The sequence below is a fragment of the Marmota marmota genome, unplaced genomic scaffold (assembly GCF_001458135.2).
Source record: "Marmota marmota marmota unplaced genomic scaffold, marMar, whole genome shotgun sequence".
Classification (NCBI taxonomy): Eukaryota; Metazoa; Chordata; class Mammalia; order Rodentia; family Sciuridae; genus Marmota; species Marmota marmota.
In genome coordinates this window covers 26803791-26820327 of record NW_026000005.1, presented here as the reverse complement: position 1 = coordinate 26820327, position 16537 = coordinate 26803791, and the positions used below count along the sequence as shown (strand labels likewise).

At 38.6% G+C, this 16537-nt stretch overlaps 1 protein-coding gene across 3 annotated transcripts in view; it reads left to right on the top strand.

The window, feature by feature from the left end:
- The window catches only part of Plekhm3 (pleckstrin homology domain containing M3), a 215079-nt gene that overhangs the window by 12322 nt on the left and 186220 nt on the right, over positions 1-16537 (top strand). For all 3 annotated transcript variants that reach the window (XM_048808417.1, XM_015481316.2, XM_048808416.1), the window contains exon 2: positions 6499-7415. In XM_048808417.1, coding sequence (XP_048664374.1) covers positions 6803-7415 — 613 coding nt within the window. In that variant the 5' untranslated portion in view covers positions 6499-6802. The remainder of the gene's footprint in view (positions 1-6498; positions 7416-16537) is intronic.

The following is a 16537-nucleotide window of genomic DNA, read 5'->3' as shown; positions in this document are numbered from 1 at the left end:
GCTTTTTCTACTAAGAAAAAAAATTAAAAGCCTGAATCAATATAATGTCTTAGAAAGTATGTCAAATTTTACTTAAGCGAACTTGCAAAGAATTCAAATATACCTTTGCCAGAAAACTATAGTTTTACATATCTTTATATATCTTTACAGATTTCATGCTCTGAAAATTTTGTTCTTTATGCTCTCTATCCAATTATTTATTCAACAAATATTTACTGAATATTCATTATGTACTAGCCACAGTTTTAGGCCCAGTGAGGGTTATAAAAATAGAATAGAGCTGAATTGCTGCTCTCAAGTTGCTGTAAATTCAGTAGGGTAAGTGTGTGACCTTAGTCAAGGTAGCCCCAGTTAAGCCTTGGTTTCCTCATTTGTAAAGTGGGAATTACAGTGCCCACATTTACACGTCCTGACACTTAGAGATATAAAGTATCATGCCACATACCTGGACCAAAATAGGATTTTGATAAATATGGTTATCATCATCATTATCTCAGAAAGAGGATAGGGCATGAATGTATGTTGTGGAGGGGGTACTAAGATATTCTGTGGCAGTTTTAAAAAAGAAGAGATCATTTTAGAATCAGGAGTAAAAAAAAAAAAGAAGAAAAAAAAGGTTGCAGAAGAGTTGGTATTTGAGCTGGGCCTTGAGGAGTGGATAGAATTTTAGTAGGTGGAAGTGGGGCAGGGAAGCTCAGTGATAACTGCTGGCAAAGGCTTAGAGTTGGAAAAGCATAAAAGTTAGCATTATCATTCCAGTTGGGAGAAAAAGAGAAGTGCAAAGTTGGACAGGCAAGCTGAACAAAGGTTGAGGATGGCCTAGAATGCCAGGTTGAAGATTTGAACCTTATCATTAATGGAAGTTTCATTGAACTTTTTGTTTTTGTTGCTGTTTCCCCAGTGCCTAGAACAGAACCCATCCCATAGTGGTCACTCAGCAAATATTTACTGAATAAATAATTGAGGGTGATTTTAGACACATTAGGTTTAATTTTGCCATGAAGGAGGGCAAATAGAAATGCCTTACAAATAATTGGGAACACAGGGCCACATGCCAGGTCTGAGATTGAGGCTGATGGTAGAAATTTGGGTGACATGAATATAGAAGTCATTATTGAAATTGCACTTCTGGTTTCACTGACTTAAGGAGAACATGTAGCTTCAGCTTTAGAGAAGAGAGCTCAGGCAATGCCCACATTTCATTAGGAGAGCAGCAATAAAAGGAGGAATACAGAGATTAAGACTGAGTGAGTAGAAATAAGAGGAAATCTAAGACTATAGTGCCCATGAAACTCTGGGAGGAAACTTTTAAGGAGGGTTCATTAACAGTGTCAAAGATAGTAAGAACTTTGAAAAACTGTAGTGGCTATATAAAAATGAGGTCACTAGATAGCTGTGAAAGAGAAGTTCAATGGAGTGGGGTCTTATGCCAGTAGTAAGGTGTCCCTGGGGCTGGCCAGTGGCAGGCTTACTTGCTCTCTTTTCCTTCTTCTTCCTCCTCTTCTTCTTTCTCCTCTTCTTTTTCATTTGCATTTCTTGCTGTTCACTTTTGGAGCATGTATTTAAAGAGACAGTGTGACCAAACTATATATGTAATCTTGATTCCAATTTAATACTGGCTAAAAAATGGCTGTTAGTTTGCTTTCCCTGAGTCATGATATTATGACTGATTTTTCTTTTCCATATTTGTCAGAATTTTCCAGAATTTCTATGAGTACTTATTACATTTAGAACAGGAAAAAAACACTATATAAATTATTTGAATGAATGGGATGTTCATCTCATAGCATAGCGATAGTCTTATCATTTGTTGGAATTTGAATACAATACAGCCATTTAGTGTTTCCTCTAAATGTATAAAAGTGGGATTCCATCTGTGTTTCTAGTTGTCCGTCTCATCTGAAAGCCCCCTGAGCTCTTTATATGAGGTCTGCTCCAGCACCACTTCCTAATCTGCTTGTGGCATGGCTGTGCACCATCAGTATACTTACATTGTCTTTATGACAAAACACCATGAAAAATCATAACCTCATGGTCCAGAGAGGTCATGTTACTATAGTCAGATCCTCTTTTGGTGGGTCCATTATGTTATGCGTCTCAGAAATTTCTTAGTCAACCACAACCTTAAACGAAGTAAAGAATGTGAGAACCATGAGGGCTGACTGCCCTGTGACTACCCTTTGTTCTAATTTTTGAAAATGGATTAGCAGAAACAAGTTATCATAGGTATCTTTGGCACTGCTTTTTTCTGCCCAGTCCAGCTGCTTCTAAAACTACATGGCCTCAGATACCTCCAGTCATTAAATTCTGATTACAAGTCATTTGGTCAAGGAAAGAAGTCAGCACTTTTGCCAGTGAGCTCAGGAGAACATGGCATTTCTGTGTGGGAGGGCTGTCTGCTCCACCTCTGTGTGGGAGGGCTGCTGTATTCATCCTGTTAATTAGCCATGCCTTCTGAGCATGTAAGGAAGATTGTCTTGTTAGAAAATGGCAATAAGCTGATTTCCTATGCTGTTACATTTTGATATATGCATGGGATTCTTGGGGTTGAGCTCTTTTATTACTGTGTTGACAGATGGACCTGTTTCTCAACTATGTTAAACAGGAGATATATTTCCCTTTATAGAAAGGGTATTCTATATAAATATAAGATAAAATATCTATAGGTCACTGATTTGGCTGAGAAGTAGTGTTCTATAAGAAGCCAGTTGCTGACTTTGCTTCTTCAGGCAGATGAATCTAGGGAGAAATCAAGAGCACATGGTTGTTGAGTGAAGTCCAATGGAGTGCTCCATACTTATATTGCAATTTGCATTTTTAAAGGCATACTGGAATAGCTACCTAGTGAATGATCCACATGCAAAGCAATTTGATATTAGCAACTTTGTTGGAAACAGGTAGTTGAGTTAGGCACCCAGAGGTTAAAAGGTTTGCCAGAGGCTACCCAGTAAGTGTTTGATTGAGCCAAATTTAGAACACAGTTCAATTGGCTCCTTTGCATTGATGCACACCACCAGCTTTGCATTGATGCACACCACCCTGTACCCACACACTGATGTTCACTTTGTCAGAGGAAGGATCACTTAATATTTTAACCTGTCTGAATATGTTGTTATTTTTTTTTATTAGCTGATTCAAAACCAAATGAGGCAGGCTAGTAAGAGGTATTCAATTACAGAGACTAAACTCTATTTAAGGGCAATAGAGCCCAGGAAAAGATGATGCCTGATAGCAAAAACAAAACAAAATGAAGAAGTTTGGAAAATGGAGCCCAAGGGATGAAAACAGATTGTGTGGGAGGATGAATAAGGCATTGTGCCTGCACAGAGCTCAGAGTGGGGTCTAGAGAAATTGTCCCATCATTTCAGTACAATATGGCAAACCCAAAGTGCCAGGAGAGCCTGGGCAAATAGGAGATAGAAAAGATTCCCCAACCTAAACAAAAGCACAGAGGAGTAGAACAGTGAGGTGGCACTGGGGTGAGGGGATAGTCCGGGAAGGGTCATGAGTGCCATGCAAAGGAATAACAAAGTGTGTGTCATCTATTTAATGCCTTTACATATGTGCCAGACACTATTCTGTATACTTGGGATACCTTGGTGAAGAAAATGAGCTTAAATTCCTGGACTTGTAGAGCTTATGTTTTTGTGGGGAGAGAAAAACGCTAAATAGTAAGTAAGTAAATTAAGTGATATGATGAAAGGTGGTAAATGCTTAAGGAAAAAGGGCACCTCAAGCCAGGTGATCAAGGTTAACATGAACAGTAGTAATAGTCATGTTGATAATATGTCATTATGATATATGATGAGAATGGCGCTTCACTCTGTGGTCTTCCTCTCCAAAACATAGCTCTGGTCTAATCATGAGAAAAACATCAAATAGATCCCACAAGACAGACATTCTATAAGATATCTTACCAGTTTTCCTCAAAACTGTCAAGGTCCTCAAAAACAAGCAAAATCTCAGAAACTGTCACAGCCAAGAGGAGGCTAAAGATACATGACAACTAAATGTCATGTGTTGTCCTGAATAGGATTCTGGAACAAAAAAAAAAGACATTAGGTAAAATTGAGAGAATTGAAATAAAGTATGGGTTTTAGTTAATTCTAATGTGTCACTATTGGTTCATTTATTGTTACAAATGCGCCATACCTATGTAAGATGTTATATAAAGGAAACTGGGTGTGAGGTATATAAGGACTCTCTAATATATTTGTAATAATTCTGCAGATCTAAAACTCTTCCAAGATGAAAAATTTATAAAAACAACAACAGCAAAAAAAAAAAAAAAAAATGCAGAGTAAGTGAGATCAAGAACCCAGGGCAGAGCTGGGGATGTAGTTCAGTGTAGAGAAGTTGCCTAGCAGAGATATGGATTTGCTCCTCAACATCACTTAGGGGGGAAAAAAGAGTTCAGTATGGAGATGTTTTAGATTTAAATAGAATACTCAAGGGGCAAGCCTCATTGAGAAGGAGACATGAATAATCACTTTAAGAGAGAGTTGGCCATGTTGGTATTTGGGGGAATAGTTAAAGACCTGAGGTGAGAACATGTTTCCCTGTTTAGGAATTAATACAATACCACTCACGGGACCTCTTAATCTCTCTGGGCCTCAGTGTCCTCTTCTGTGAAAGGCTGGGGTTGAAAGGATGATTTCCAAGGCTGCTTCCTGTTTAACAGTCTGTGGTGTTACCATGTGTGATACAAGATTTCCAAGGCCTCAGTTCTGGCCATCAGCAGTTACTTGCTTCTAACCAGCCTGTGAATACCCAAGCAGAGAGCACAAAAATGTGTTCCTAGATATTTTGACAAAGTTTTAAAAACCCACTTACCTTGCAAGTATTTATTTTCTCTCTAGCATGGTTTAAAGATTGGATTTGAAACATGAGGTTAAAAAAAAAAGAATAAAAGAGTATCTGGAATCTTTTAGGATTAACTTAATGCTCTGTATCTTAGTATCTCTTCTGTAAAATAGGAATCTTATATTTTGTATTCATTTGAACTTCTAGTAAAGAAAGAACTAGAAGTTTTAAGATTGATTGTTTATTTCTTTTTCATAGTCTCTGGTGTATACGATGCAATTGAAAAAATTCCAAGTTTCAAAATTACAGAAATACTAAGACCCTGTTACTCAATTCAAAAGTCTTAACTTTAGACTCGGGGGGAAAAAAGAAAAAACAAAAAGGAAAACAACAAAACCTCTTTGTATCTAGAAAAATTTTATGAAGTACTAACAGTTCATATAAAAATATACAAAAGTAAATTCATCATAGTCATTATCACTTTACAAGAGGTTAACTAGTTTCTGTGAATCATATCCTTGATAAATCTAAAACAAAGGTTTATATATTCTAGTTTCATTTACATATGTTAATCAATGTAGATTAGTGCTATTGATGTAACTGTTTAATAACCTAAGTGCTAAAAATTAATTAGCCATAAACATTTTCAAGTTTCAGGAAAGAAAGCATGTCTATCTACCTTTGCAGCAACATGTAATGGTGTTACTGACTGACTAATTCTACTTGTTTATTCACAGTGAAAGAAAAACCTTTGTCTAGTTGTTTTGTTTATGTATTTGATTTTTGTAAAGGTACACAGGTATATGCAAATGTTGTGCACTTTTGCATATGTGGCTAGTGTGACCAAGAGACTTTGATTTTACTAAATTTAAACTTAAATGGCCATATGTGCATAGTACTACTGTATTAGATTGCATCATTGTCAAGGTCTGCTCTATTTAACCTAATCTTGGAGACCTAGTGTTTCCCAGAGTTAGTTGGTTTTCCTGTAGGATTCTTTCTCCCCAGGCAGAGCTGTAAGGGGTCAAGGCTTGAGGTCTGAACTAAAGCCTGTGCTTAACCCATTGACGCCCCCAGGGTAGACCTGTACTCTTGAGGCCAATCCTGGAAGCCTCAGGGAGTTTGGAGCCTGAAACCAGTTCCCAAGAAGACTGGAGGAATCCTGAAGTCTTGGAGTCATCATAGGACATTATATAATCTCACCAGAGTCACAATAACATTCAGGTTTGATAAAGAGAGAGAGTTTCCTTCTCTACTTCCCTCTTGCACCTTTAAGCCCAGCAGATTATCAGTGCTTTCAAGGTTTGTAAAGCATTTACGACTTTCAGACTAATTATGATAGAGGCCAGTCACAGAAATGCTACTCTCTTTTGCTTACTATTTTAGGACAATGTATCAAAGCTTTTGCCAGGGTAGTCTTTTCACAACTGCTTTCAAAGGTTTCTCTGTGTGAGTAAAAGCTATTGGCCTTATTTCTCCTTATCAAGAATTCCATCCTGCTCTGTGTAAGTTCTAGTACAAAGCAAGGAGGATGTGTCCTCCTGACAGTGGAACTTTGTGTACATGTTGTCCCCTTTGTGTTTGACTGCCATGGAAGGGTTGTAAAGATTGAAAAGTAATTGGGCAGATTTGAGTATTATAGTATTATAGTACTCTGAACCATGTACCAATGTTGTCCTATTTATTTTATTCCAGGAAATCAAGAATTGCCACTGCATTACTTTGACAAGCACTACCTGTTGTCTTCAAGAGATTTCACTGAAGAATAAGCTCAAAGAAACATCTCTCTCCCTATACCTCTGTTAGCTAGCAAATGTTTTCAATGACCAGGAAAACATCAATCACTCTTGAGCTTGGCCTGCTCTAGGCAACTGAACGAAGGTTCCTTCCAGTGGTTTTCATAGCTCTATTGCTAAAGCAACTCTCTTTGTTGGATGAATGTTCATGAAGCTCTTTCCTGAACTAGCTTAGGAGGCCTAGGCCTCTCGGAACCTGTGAAATGGAAGCTTTGGAAGTGGATGATATCAGCCCAGCATTAGAAGTTACTGAGGATTTCTTTAGTACTTTTGATAGCAAGCTAGAAAAGGCTGTTCAGCAAGCAGAAGTTTATGGGATTCAGGAAGTCCCTGAACTGGTGGGACATGAGGTACTCGGTAACATAACAGACAATGGTGCTATGAGAAATGTTGCCTCCCTGGGCAAGGGGGGCATGATCTGGGACCACTGTAAGAGCAAGCTCATAGAAACCAAAGCTCAAAATGTCTTCCCTGCCAAAGAACAGTTTGTGGTCCAGAGAGGGACAACTCCAGATAATCTTTCCTGGATGGAACAAAAGGAAGCATCCACCTTTAATTTTTTCAATATCTGTCAGCGTCGAAGGGATAGACCTCGTTCTGTGAATGACTTATTGGATGAAACTTCTACTTTCAAGCCAGGGCATGCTCGATCAAGGTCAGATATTACCCAAGTGGACTGGCGCATGGTCCTCAAAACCATGCCTTTGCAGCAACAGCAGCAGCAGCAGCAACCTTCTCTTCCAGGCCCTCCCTTCACCAGGCCACCTTTTCTATTGCCCTCACCAAGTAAGGTAGAAGATGCCCAAGGAAATACTGGTATGTTTTTATATTTGAGGTTTATTGAACAATGTTATTTTTTTTTCCTTTGTCTCTCTTGCATCTGCTTCAGGAGAATGTTACTGTCCAGTATCCACATCTGGCTTTCCTTATTGAAGTTCTCTCTTCCATTTACGTTTGCATTTTACCTTACCTCTAGTCAATAGTCCTAGTATCTTCTTAAAAGGCATTTAGCAAAAAGACACCTATGATTAATTCTTCCTTTCTAATCTTGTGCATTAAAATCAGAATAGTCTCATATTTAATGAATTTTCCTTTGAGTATTTTATGTTACTGTGTGTTCACATTAATAACTGCTGATTGGTACACCTATTGGGCTGAACCTTGTGTTGTGATGGATTTGAAGACCTGTGAAGAAAACACAGTTTCTGCCCCCACAGTGTTTCTGCTCTAGCTGAAGGCATCAGACACTAATGAAGACTCAAGAAGAAATGAGAGACGGTTGATGGTCAACTGAAATGTTTGTGGGGAAACATCTGCTTTACTTTATAGCTGAGTGAGTGGCAGGGACTATAGAGGACAGAGGAGGGAGAAGACAGTGTAGACAGTGCAGACCTCAGGCTATAGGGCCTTGAATTTCACTTCTCCTCACATTTTATACATATACATGTGCACGTGTATGTAAAACGCACATACTTACACATGAAATTTCTCTTCTGTAAGTCCTAACAAAAATCTTTCCATTTTCCTTCAAGATAACCTCATTTATACAGACTATCCATTTTTATTCCTGATGATTCTTTAATCACTCTGTTTGACCCTTAATTTGGATGGCTTCTTCCCAATTAACGGGGTTTCTGTGTATGTGTGTACTTTATATTGTTTGATAGTTACTTTCATCTGTAGCATTGCTTGGCAGTCCGTTGATACATTTTACATTATAATGTATAAAATTAGTTTGTAAGTGCAACCCGAGGCAAGAGTATAGTTTAATATGTATATTAAGGAAATGGGCTGTCCCTGCCACAGTGCTGCAGTTTCACATATAGTTCAAATTCATCCTTTTAAAATTCTTTCTTAGCCAGGTATGGTGGCACATGCCTATAATCCCTGTGAGTCAGGAGGCTGAGGCACTAGGATCATAAGTTTGAGGCTAGCCTGGGCAGTATGCAAGACCCCATGTCAAAATAAATTGATAGATAGATAGATAAAAATAAATTACAAGTCAAATTCATGACTTGTAATTCCTTTCCTCCTCTCCTCAGTCTTCTTTACATCTAGCCAAGGGGGATGACCTTGGCAATAAAAGGAAAAGGACGTTATAAAGCAATTATAAAGCAAGGATATGGTGACTGATCCAGATAGTAGAGGGAAAATGAGTTGCTAAGTCCCATCCGTATCTAGCAGAATGATGGCTTTGCCTTTGAGCTGCTTGGGTGCCTGTAACACGTGCACTCTTTGATTAGAAAATAACCTCAGCTGTGTTTTTGTTTCTTAAAATTCATTTAGAATTTTATCACTAAGTCTCCTTGACCATTCTAAAACCCTGGCATAAGCCAAATTAAAAGGATGTCATATTTTTAACTTTATTTTTCCTATATTCTTCAGCTTTAAATTCAAGAACCAGACCTTACTTCTCTAAAGTCCTGAACTTTTCCTTGAGTATTTGACAAATATGATTATTATTCTTTAATTCTCAATTGAAAAAAAAAGTCAAAGGAGAGGGAGGAGGGGAGGGAAAGAGGAAGTAGTGGGAATTGAAATGGAGCCAATTATGTTATATAAATTTATGAACGTGTCAAAATGAACCCCACTATTATGTATAAGAATAATGCACTAATAAAAACTTTTAGAAAGTTGCCTATAACTTTATATTAAAATAGATCTAGTGAGTGGTATTTTGAAACAAACTGTAACAAATGGCATTTGCAGGTATTTGTATAATACATTCTGGACACTTTGGGTCATCTACAAAGTAGACATCTGAAAGGAATCAGCAAACTTGAGCAAAGGACATACTGAGTTTCAGATCCTTTTTTTCTGGCATGCTTTGGTGAGCAAGTAAGATAGGTCATGTTTTATTGCTCACTAGGTCAAGGGCAGGAGCAAGCAATGGCCAGTCATTCTTGGGCTGGGAATAAAGATAAGTTCTAGATTCATGGATGATCACCCTCTCCAGTGACTAGTTCTCACAAGCATTTGAGGAGAGATGTGCCAACATCTGGTGCATAGTAGTCAAAATCAGCTAATATCTTTTGAGTAGAGTTTACTTCAAAATCTTTAAAATTAACCATACAAACTGAAGAGAGGCTCCTTGTTTCCCCTGAGACATATCCCAAAAGCAGAGGGAGGTGGTGTAGTATCTTGGCTAGAGCTGGAGATGAAGACCCATTACTTCTGGGTCAAGCCTGAGCTGCAGACTTCCATGTCCAACTGCTTGGTTAACATCTGTGTTGGACTGTTCCACAGGCACCTCAAACATGTTTATATTATATCCCAAAATGTTTCATAATCTTGTCATCTCCCACTTCTGCTGTTCTAAGAATTAAGAAAATTTAATGAGAGACTGGGGGATCCTGAGAAGAAATGATATTTAGTGAAATGTATTTATTTTGATGTGATCAACTTGGTTTTGTGTCCAGCTCTGTCATTCTTATGGGCTTTATTACTACATGGTCTTATATTTTTCTCCAGTTGATATTCTTTTTTTATCCTGTCTTTTTCTGATCTCACTTTGAATAGTTTAAAGACGTATCAGGAATGACTTTCCTTCTCCTTGTCCACCTCTTCTTCTTCTCCTACTTTGTATTATCCCCTCTTCTTCCTCCCATAACAAGTTCAGAGGTCTTTATTAAGTAGGACCTCAGTGTCTTCTGCCACCATTGATGTTGAACAACTGGCTCTTGAGGCATATCAAGGTAAATGATGCTTTGGGCACAAAGCAGATTCTATTCTGGTGTAATGAGGGCAGCGGGTAGCTGTGGGTGGTAACAGCTATTTTGCTGTCTGAAGAAGACCTTCTGATCAAACAGATAGCATTTTAGCTAAAAACACTGACTCTGAACTTAGATTGCTAGAGTTCCAAACCTTCTTCTAGTCCTTTCTAGTGGGGCAACATAAGACAGGTTTCTTAATATCTTTGTTGTTCACTTATTTTTTCCATAAAATGTGGGCTAATAGTAATATACATTCAATTCTTGTGGACATTAAATAGGAGACATTAATACAGGAGAAACTGAGGCACACAAAAGCACTCTAGCTAGGCAAGGACTGTCTCCTGCATTTAGAATACTTACTGAAATACATGGCTACCGCAGAACTGGTCACAGTTCTTTGGGGGACTGGTGAATATGCAAAAGAGAGACTGTAACTTTGCCTTTCACACTCTTAAATATTAGCCACACAGACAGCTGAAGTGAACTGACCCCACAGATTTGGAAGCATAGAATAAGGGCCTTGGGTTTTGGCCCATCTTTGGGCCATCTTACTTAGAGGCCTGTGAATGCATTCTAGAGATTGTGTTGCCTCTGGCACAGGCAGACCCAAGGCTGACTCATTAAGAAGGAATGTTGCCTGGGCCCATTGAAGAAGGGTGCTGCCAGGGTGTCTGTGCAGGTCAGTGGGGGTGTGGCTTGAATCCAGTGTAATGACTGCTGTCTGCATTCCCTGAGAATAATTGGATAGTAAGGTCAACAGGTTAGGTCCTAAAGTGATGGGAGGAAAGACCTCAGGCAAGGTAGTAGCAGAGGCAGTTATTTCTAAAGAACCTCCAGGTAGGTGGTGGAGAGTAAACTTCCTCAGGGTCAGCTCCTTTCCTTACTGACAACCCAGTGTCTGACATGCCCTGGACAGCTGTTGACTGGGAATTACTTTGAGGGAGAGCCCTGATCCCACCACCAAAATGGCTGATTTCTAGTTCTAGCACACCTTAATTAAAAAGACATACTCTTCATTAGTATCCATACTTAACCCTCTTCCCCTCTGCATCATTGTCTGCTGCTCACTGAATATTGATACAACCACAGGTACTAGGAATTTCCCATAGGGTGGAGAAGGTAGAGTCCTAACATTACAGAATTACAATTCAAATATACACATACCTTTTAGGTAAGAACAACAACAATAAAATGAACATGGTGAATGTTAGATATGTTATATATTTGAAAGATAGGTTGTAAACACGTACAAATATATACTTGTCTCTCCAAATGAAGACACATTGTAGAGGAAGGTGAGGTTTTATGGAACTCAAAAGTGTCTTAACTCTACTCCTAACTAACCATGTAAGTTTGGAAAAACCACTTATCGCATGTTGCCTTTGGTGTACAAACCTACAAGGCAGTTAAATGATCTCCACAGTCCTGCCCAGCTCTAAAACTGTCTCTTTTAGGACATATTAGAATTGACCCTGACTCATGGTTGTGTCGGAGCTAATTAGTAGTCAGATCTGTAACAAAAGATCAGGTTGAAACATGGGTATGGTTGAAATTATTTAACACTGAAAATTTTCTGTGTGCCCTGCAACTCTACTTCTGGATTAACTGTAGTGGCAATTTTTAAAAATCAGAAATGTTAAAAGAAATCTTTTGCATTGGCTAGAGAGCTCTGAAATTCAACAAACTGTCAGAATCTAACTTACTTTCCCTCCCTGGCTGTGTCCACATTTTCATCTGCTTGGCAAGCACCATGGTCACTGAGCTTCTGTTTCCATAGGTCTTACTCTCTGGTGACCTAGTACCATTCCTATGCTTGTATTTTCTTGTTCTGAGTACTTCAGGAGAAGGTCTCAAGCAGAGATTTTCTTTAGGACTAGAAAAACCATGGCAATATAGTTTCTTTATCCTGGGTTTTATGTTACTCTGTTTCGGTTTCTTTTTTCCCTCCTGGTCTTTCACTTAAAAAAAAAAAAAGCCAAATATGGGACTTAAACTAAAATAACTGCTATTTCAATTATGATGTTTCTAAAAAGACTTGGAATCAGTAGAGGTGGGAATATTCCTGTGGACTTAAAATAAGTGAGGTCACCAGGACAAGGTCTCTTGCTGAATTTATGATTCACCATTCAACAAGATTAGTCAGTACAAAGAAGTTGCTAAAATAGGCTATAGGAAGTTGATTTTGTATGGTCATAGAGTCTCCCTGGGTTGTATTGTTGATTGTTGGCTTGTGGCAGCTCTCTGGAAACCCTCTATGCTCATCGACAGTCTGCATTCTGATTCCTAACACTTCTGTATGGGAATTGTGAAAACAGTGTCTGATATTCTTTGTGGTTATTCTTTTAATGTCTTTTATCTTTTTTTTTGGCTAAGGAAAACTATGGTTATTAATTTTACAAACTGATGGAGTTATCTTCCTCAAACATAAGTCTTTTCATTCTTAAAAATGAACCCTGGCTCCCTATTACTTGAAAAATTAAGTGTAAACTTTATAAAGCCTTCTGGTTTCTTCCCAGCCTCATCGCCCACACCTTCCTCCATCCTAACCTTTTCTGCCAGTTTTTAATGTGCCATGTGCTTTCAAGTTCCTGGGCCTTTTCTTGTGCTATCTCTTCATCCCAGAATACTTTCTTTGCCCTTTTCACTTACCAAGAATTTTCCATTATCTTTCAAGGACCAATTCAAATGTCATATCCTCCATGAGACCTTTCCAGTTTGTTTCTCAATTAATATCCTTTTTGCCCTTTACCTCTGTTTCCCAAGCACATTTTATTCTGTTGAACATTATTGTTAATTGCCTATCTAGCCAGTTTTCATACTAGGTTAGAAGTCTTTTTTTTTTCTAATTTTATTTTTAGTTGTAGATGGACAACTAGTTTATTTATTTCTAGTGCCAAGGATCAAACCCAGTACCTCACACATGCTAGGCAACTGCTCTACCACTGAGCTACAACCCCAGCCCGATTGGAAGTCTTTTGAAGATATGAACCGTATAGCAGAAGACTTTGTACTGTACCATATATAAACCAATGGAAGGTTGAATTCTAGTATCATTGCTTAGAAAATCAGGACAGAATAGTTACAATTTTTTTTTTCGCAAGAGGAAATGCTTTGTTTCTTTTCTCCTTACCTACACCTTGTGTCAAGTTGAATGAAGTTTGTTATTAATGTTTCAATGAGAACTATCATTAAATGAGGGTTAATGAGGGTTAACTTCATACCCAGCCCTCTGCTAAGTATTTATTCCTTATCTTAATGAATATTCTCAGTAGTTTAACATGGTAGGTGATAATGTCCTGATTCTACAAATGAGGAAACTTGGGCTAAGAGACTTGAACCCACCTAAGGCCATCCACTAGGATTGAATCCAGAGGTGCTTTACCATGAGCCACTTCCCCAGCCCTTTTTAAATTTATTTTTTAAATACTTTTTTAGTTGTAGGTGGAGAAAATATCTTTTTTTTTGGTGTGTGCTGTTGAGGATGAACCCAGTGCCTTGCATATGCTAGGTGAACACTCTACCACTGAGCCACAACTCCAGTCCCCTCCTTTTTTTATTTTATTATTTTTTTTAATTTTGAGACTTAGGGCCTTGCTAAGTTGCTGAGGCTGGCCTTGAACTTGAAATCCTCCTACCTCAGTCTCCAAAGTTGCTTGGAATACCAGGAGTACACCACCATGCCTGGCAAGAACAAATTCTTCAAGGAGAACAAATTGACACTGTAGTAAACCCTAGCCTTTCTTCTAGCTGGTGATGGCCTTCTGGTCTTGGGTTTTGTCATCTCAGCCATACTAACCCACATCCACAACTCCAGAGGTTTCTTTGTCCACAAAGACAATCCCCTCCACACCCAGACCCACAGCATCTAGATTTCAAAGACCAGAAAACCCATCACCATTTATTGGTGAGTGGACATTCGTCCTTTCCAACTTTCAGTTGTTCAAAGGAAGTTCATTTAAAAAAACTACAGCATCCATTGCCACAAAACTGAGCCTATTTTCTTACCCTTTATGTAAATGGATTTGAGCTTATGAGTCCTTTCCAAGAAAGGACAGTTTGCAAACTTAAACAAATGTGCACAAATATCTGTATAACTTCTCAATTTTGCCAAACTACTGAAAACATCCTCAGTGCAGTGTTAAAAATGTCCAGGTGCTGCAAGAAATCAGGCCTGTGCTGAAGTTACTCAGCAAGGCAAACTTCTGCAGAAGGATGTGCTACAGAACAGTGAACAATCTGGCAAGCAAGCATGTGTAGGCAGGTAGTCTGTCTGCTTTTATCCATATCAGCACTGTGCTTGCTCTGATAGAAGGAGCTCAGGGTTACAATCTATGTGATTGGCTCTGAAGAGGGCAAAGGGAAGGGCTACAGTTAAAATGGCTAGACTGGATACAGGTTGGGAATCTCAAACTAGCTCTGATTGAATCTTAACATCCCACTTTTACACTTAAGCCTAAATACTATGTTCTGAAAATAGACCATCAGACTTTCTATTTCTTAGGAGTGCAAAGCCAACCTGTTCAACTGGTGAGGGAAGGGTCTTTTTTGAAGGAGTCCACTCCTGGAGGACTCCCCCAACAATTAATTTTTGTAAAATATTAGAAAAAGTCCAGGGAGTTTGTAAAACATCAGAAAATAAAAATGGTTTACCAAGTGAGGTTGTGCGTGTCTGAATTCCAATTACTCAGGAGGCTGAGGCAGGAGGATCACAAGTTGGAAACCACCTAGACTAATTGGTGAGATTTCTGTCTCAAAAAAATAAAAACGAATAGAGATGTAGCCCCATGGTAGAGTGCCTCTGGTCTCAATCTAGTTTCCAAAAACATAATTTTAGTGGTTTTTAGCATATTTACCAAGGTGTGCAACCATCACCATTATCTAATTCTGAGCCATCTTCACTACCCCAAGAAGAAACCCATGCCCATTAGCAGTCACTACCCTGTTCCCTGTACCTTTCCTGCCCCTGGCAACTACTAATAAAGTCTCTTCCATGGATTTGCCTATTATGGACATTTCACATAAATGGAATCACGTGGCCTTTCCTGACTGGCTTTAAAAAAATGCCCTAAATTCATTTTTTTAGGTATCAACAGCCAAAGACAGGAAGGGCAAGCAGGACATTTCCTCTGGGTCTCTTTCCCAGATGCTCCCAGTAGAACCCCCTCAGTGCTAGAACCAGGTCACATGCCCCACCTCATGGCATCTCTGGTAAAGGAAAATAGGAGTACTGATTGGTTTGAACAAATTATAATTCTTTCCATGAAGCAGGGTAAAGGCCATTGCCCCTCATCATATTAACCAGCAAACCTAAATAAAATCAGGGTTCTCTTGGCAAAGGTAACTGACAGGTTTTACACCAGAAGGGGCTGGGCTGATGGGATTTCTGGGATCCCTTCTGGTTCTAAGTTTCTATTATTCTGTGGATGGACAATGATATAAGTAATGGAATGGCATTTATCTTAAAATCTGTCATCTGAAGTTTTGTTTTTTGTTTTTGTTTTTGTTACTAGGGATTGAACCCAAGGGCACTTAACCACTGAGCCACATCCCTAGACTGGGTCTTGCTGAATTGCTTAGCATCTCACTAACTTGCTGAGTTTACTTTGAACTTGCAATCTTCCTGCCTCAGCCTCCTGAATCATTGGGATTACAGGGTGTGCCACCACACCTGACTTTTGCCCCATGGCAAAGCATGAGGAGCTAACATTTATTATTGCTTGTGTTCTTGATAATTGCCATTCTGACTAAAGTGAGTAGTTTTGATTTGCATTTCTCTAATTGCTAGAGATGTTTAACATTTTTTCATATATCTGTTGATCAGTTGTATTTTTTCTTCTGTGAAATGTTTGTTCAGTTCCTTAGCCCATGTGTTGACTGGGTTATTTGTTTTCTTTAGTGTTAAGTTTTTTGAGCTCTTTATATATCCTGGAGATTAGTCCTCCATCTGAGGTGTATGTGGTAAAAGATTTTCTCCCATTCGTAGGCTTTCTCTTCATGTTATTGTTTCCTTTGCTGAGAAGAAGCTTTTTGGTTTGAATCCATCCCATTTATTGAATTTTGATTTTATTTTTTGCATTTTAGGAGTCTTGTGAAGGAAATCATGTCCTAAGCTGACATCATGAAAATTTGGGCCTACTTTTTCTTTTATTAGGTGCAGGTACTCTGTTCTAGTGCCTCCACATTTGTTCCACTTTGAGTTGAGTTTTGTGCAGGGTGTAAGATAGA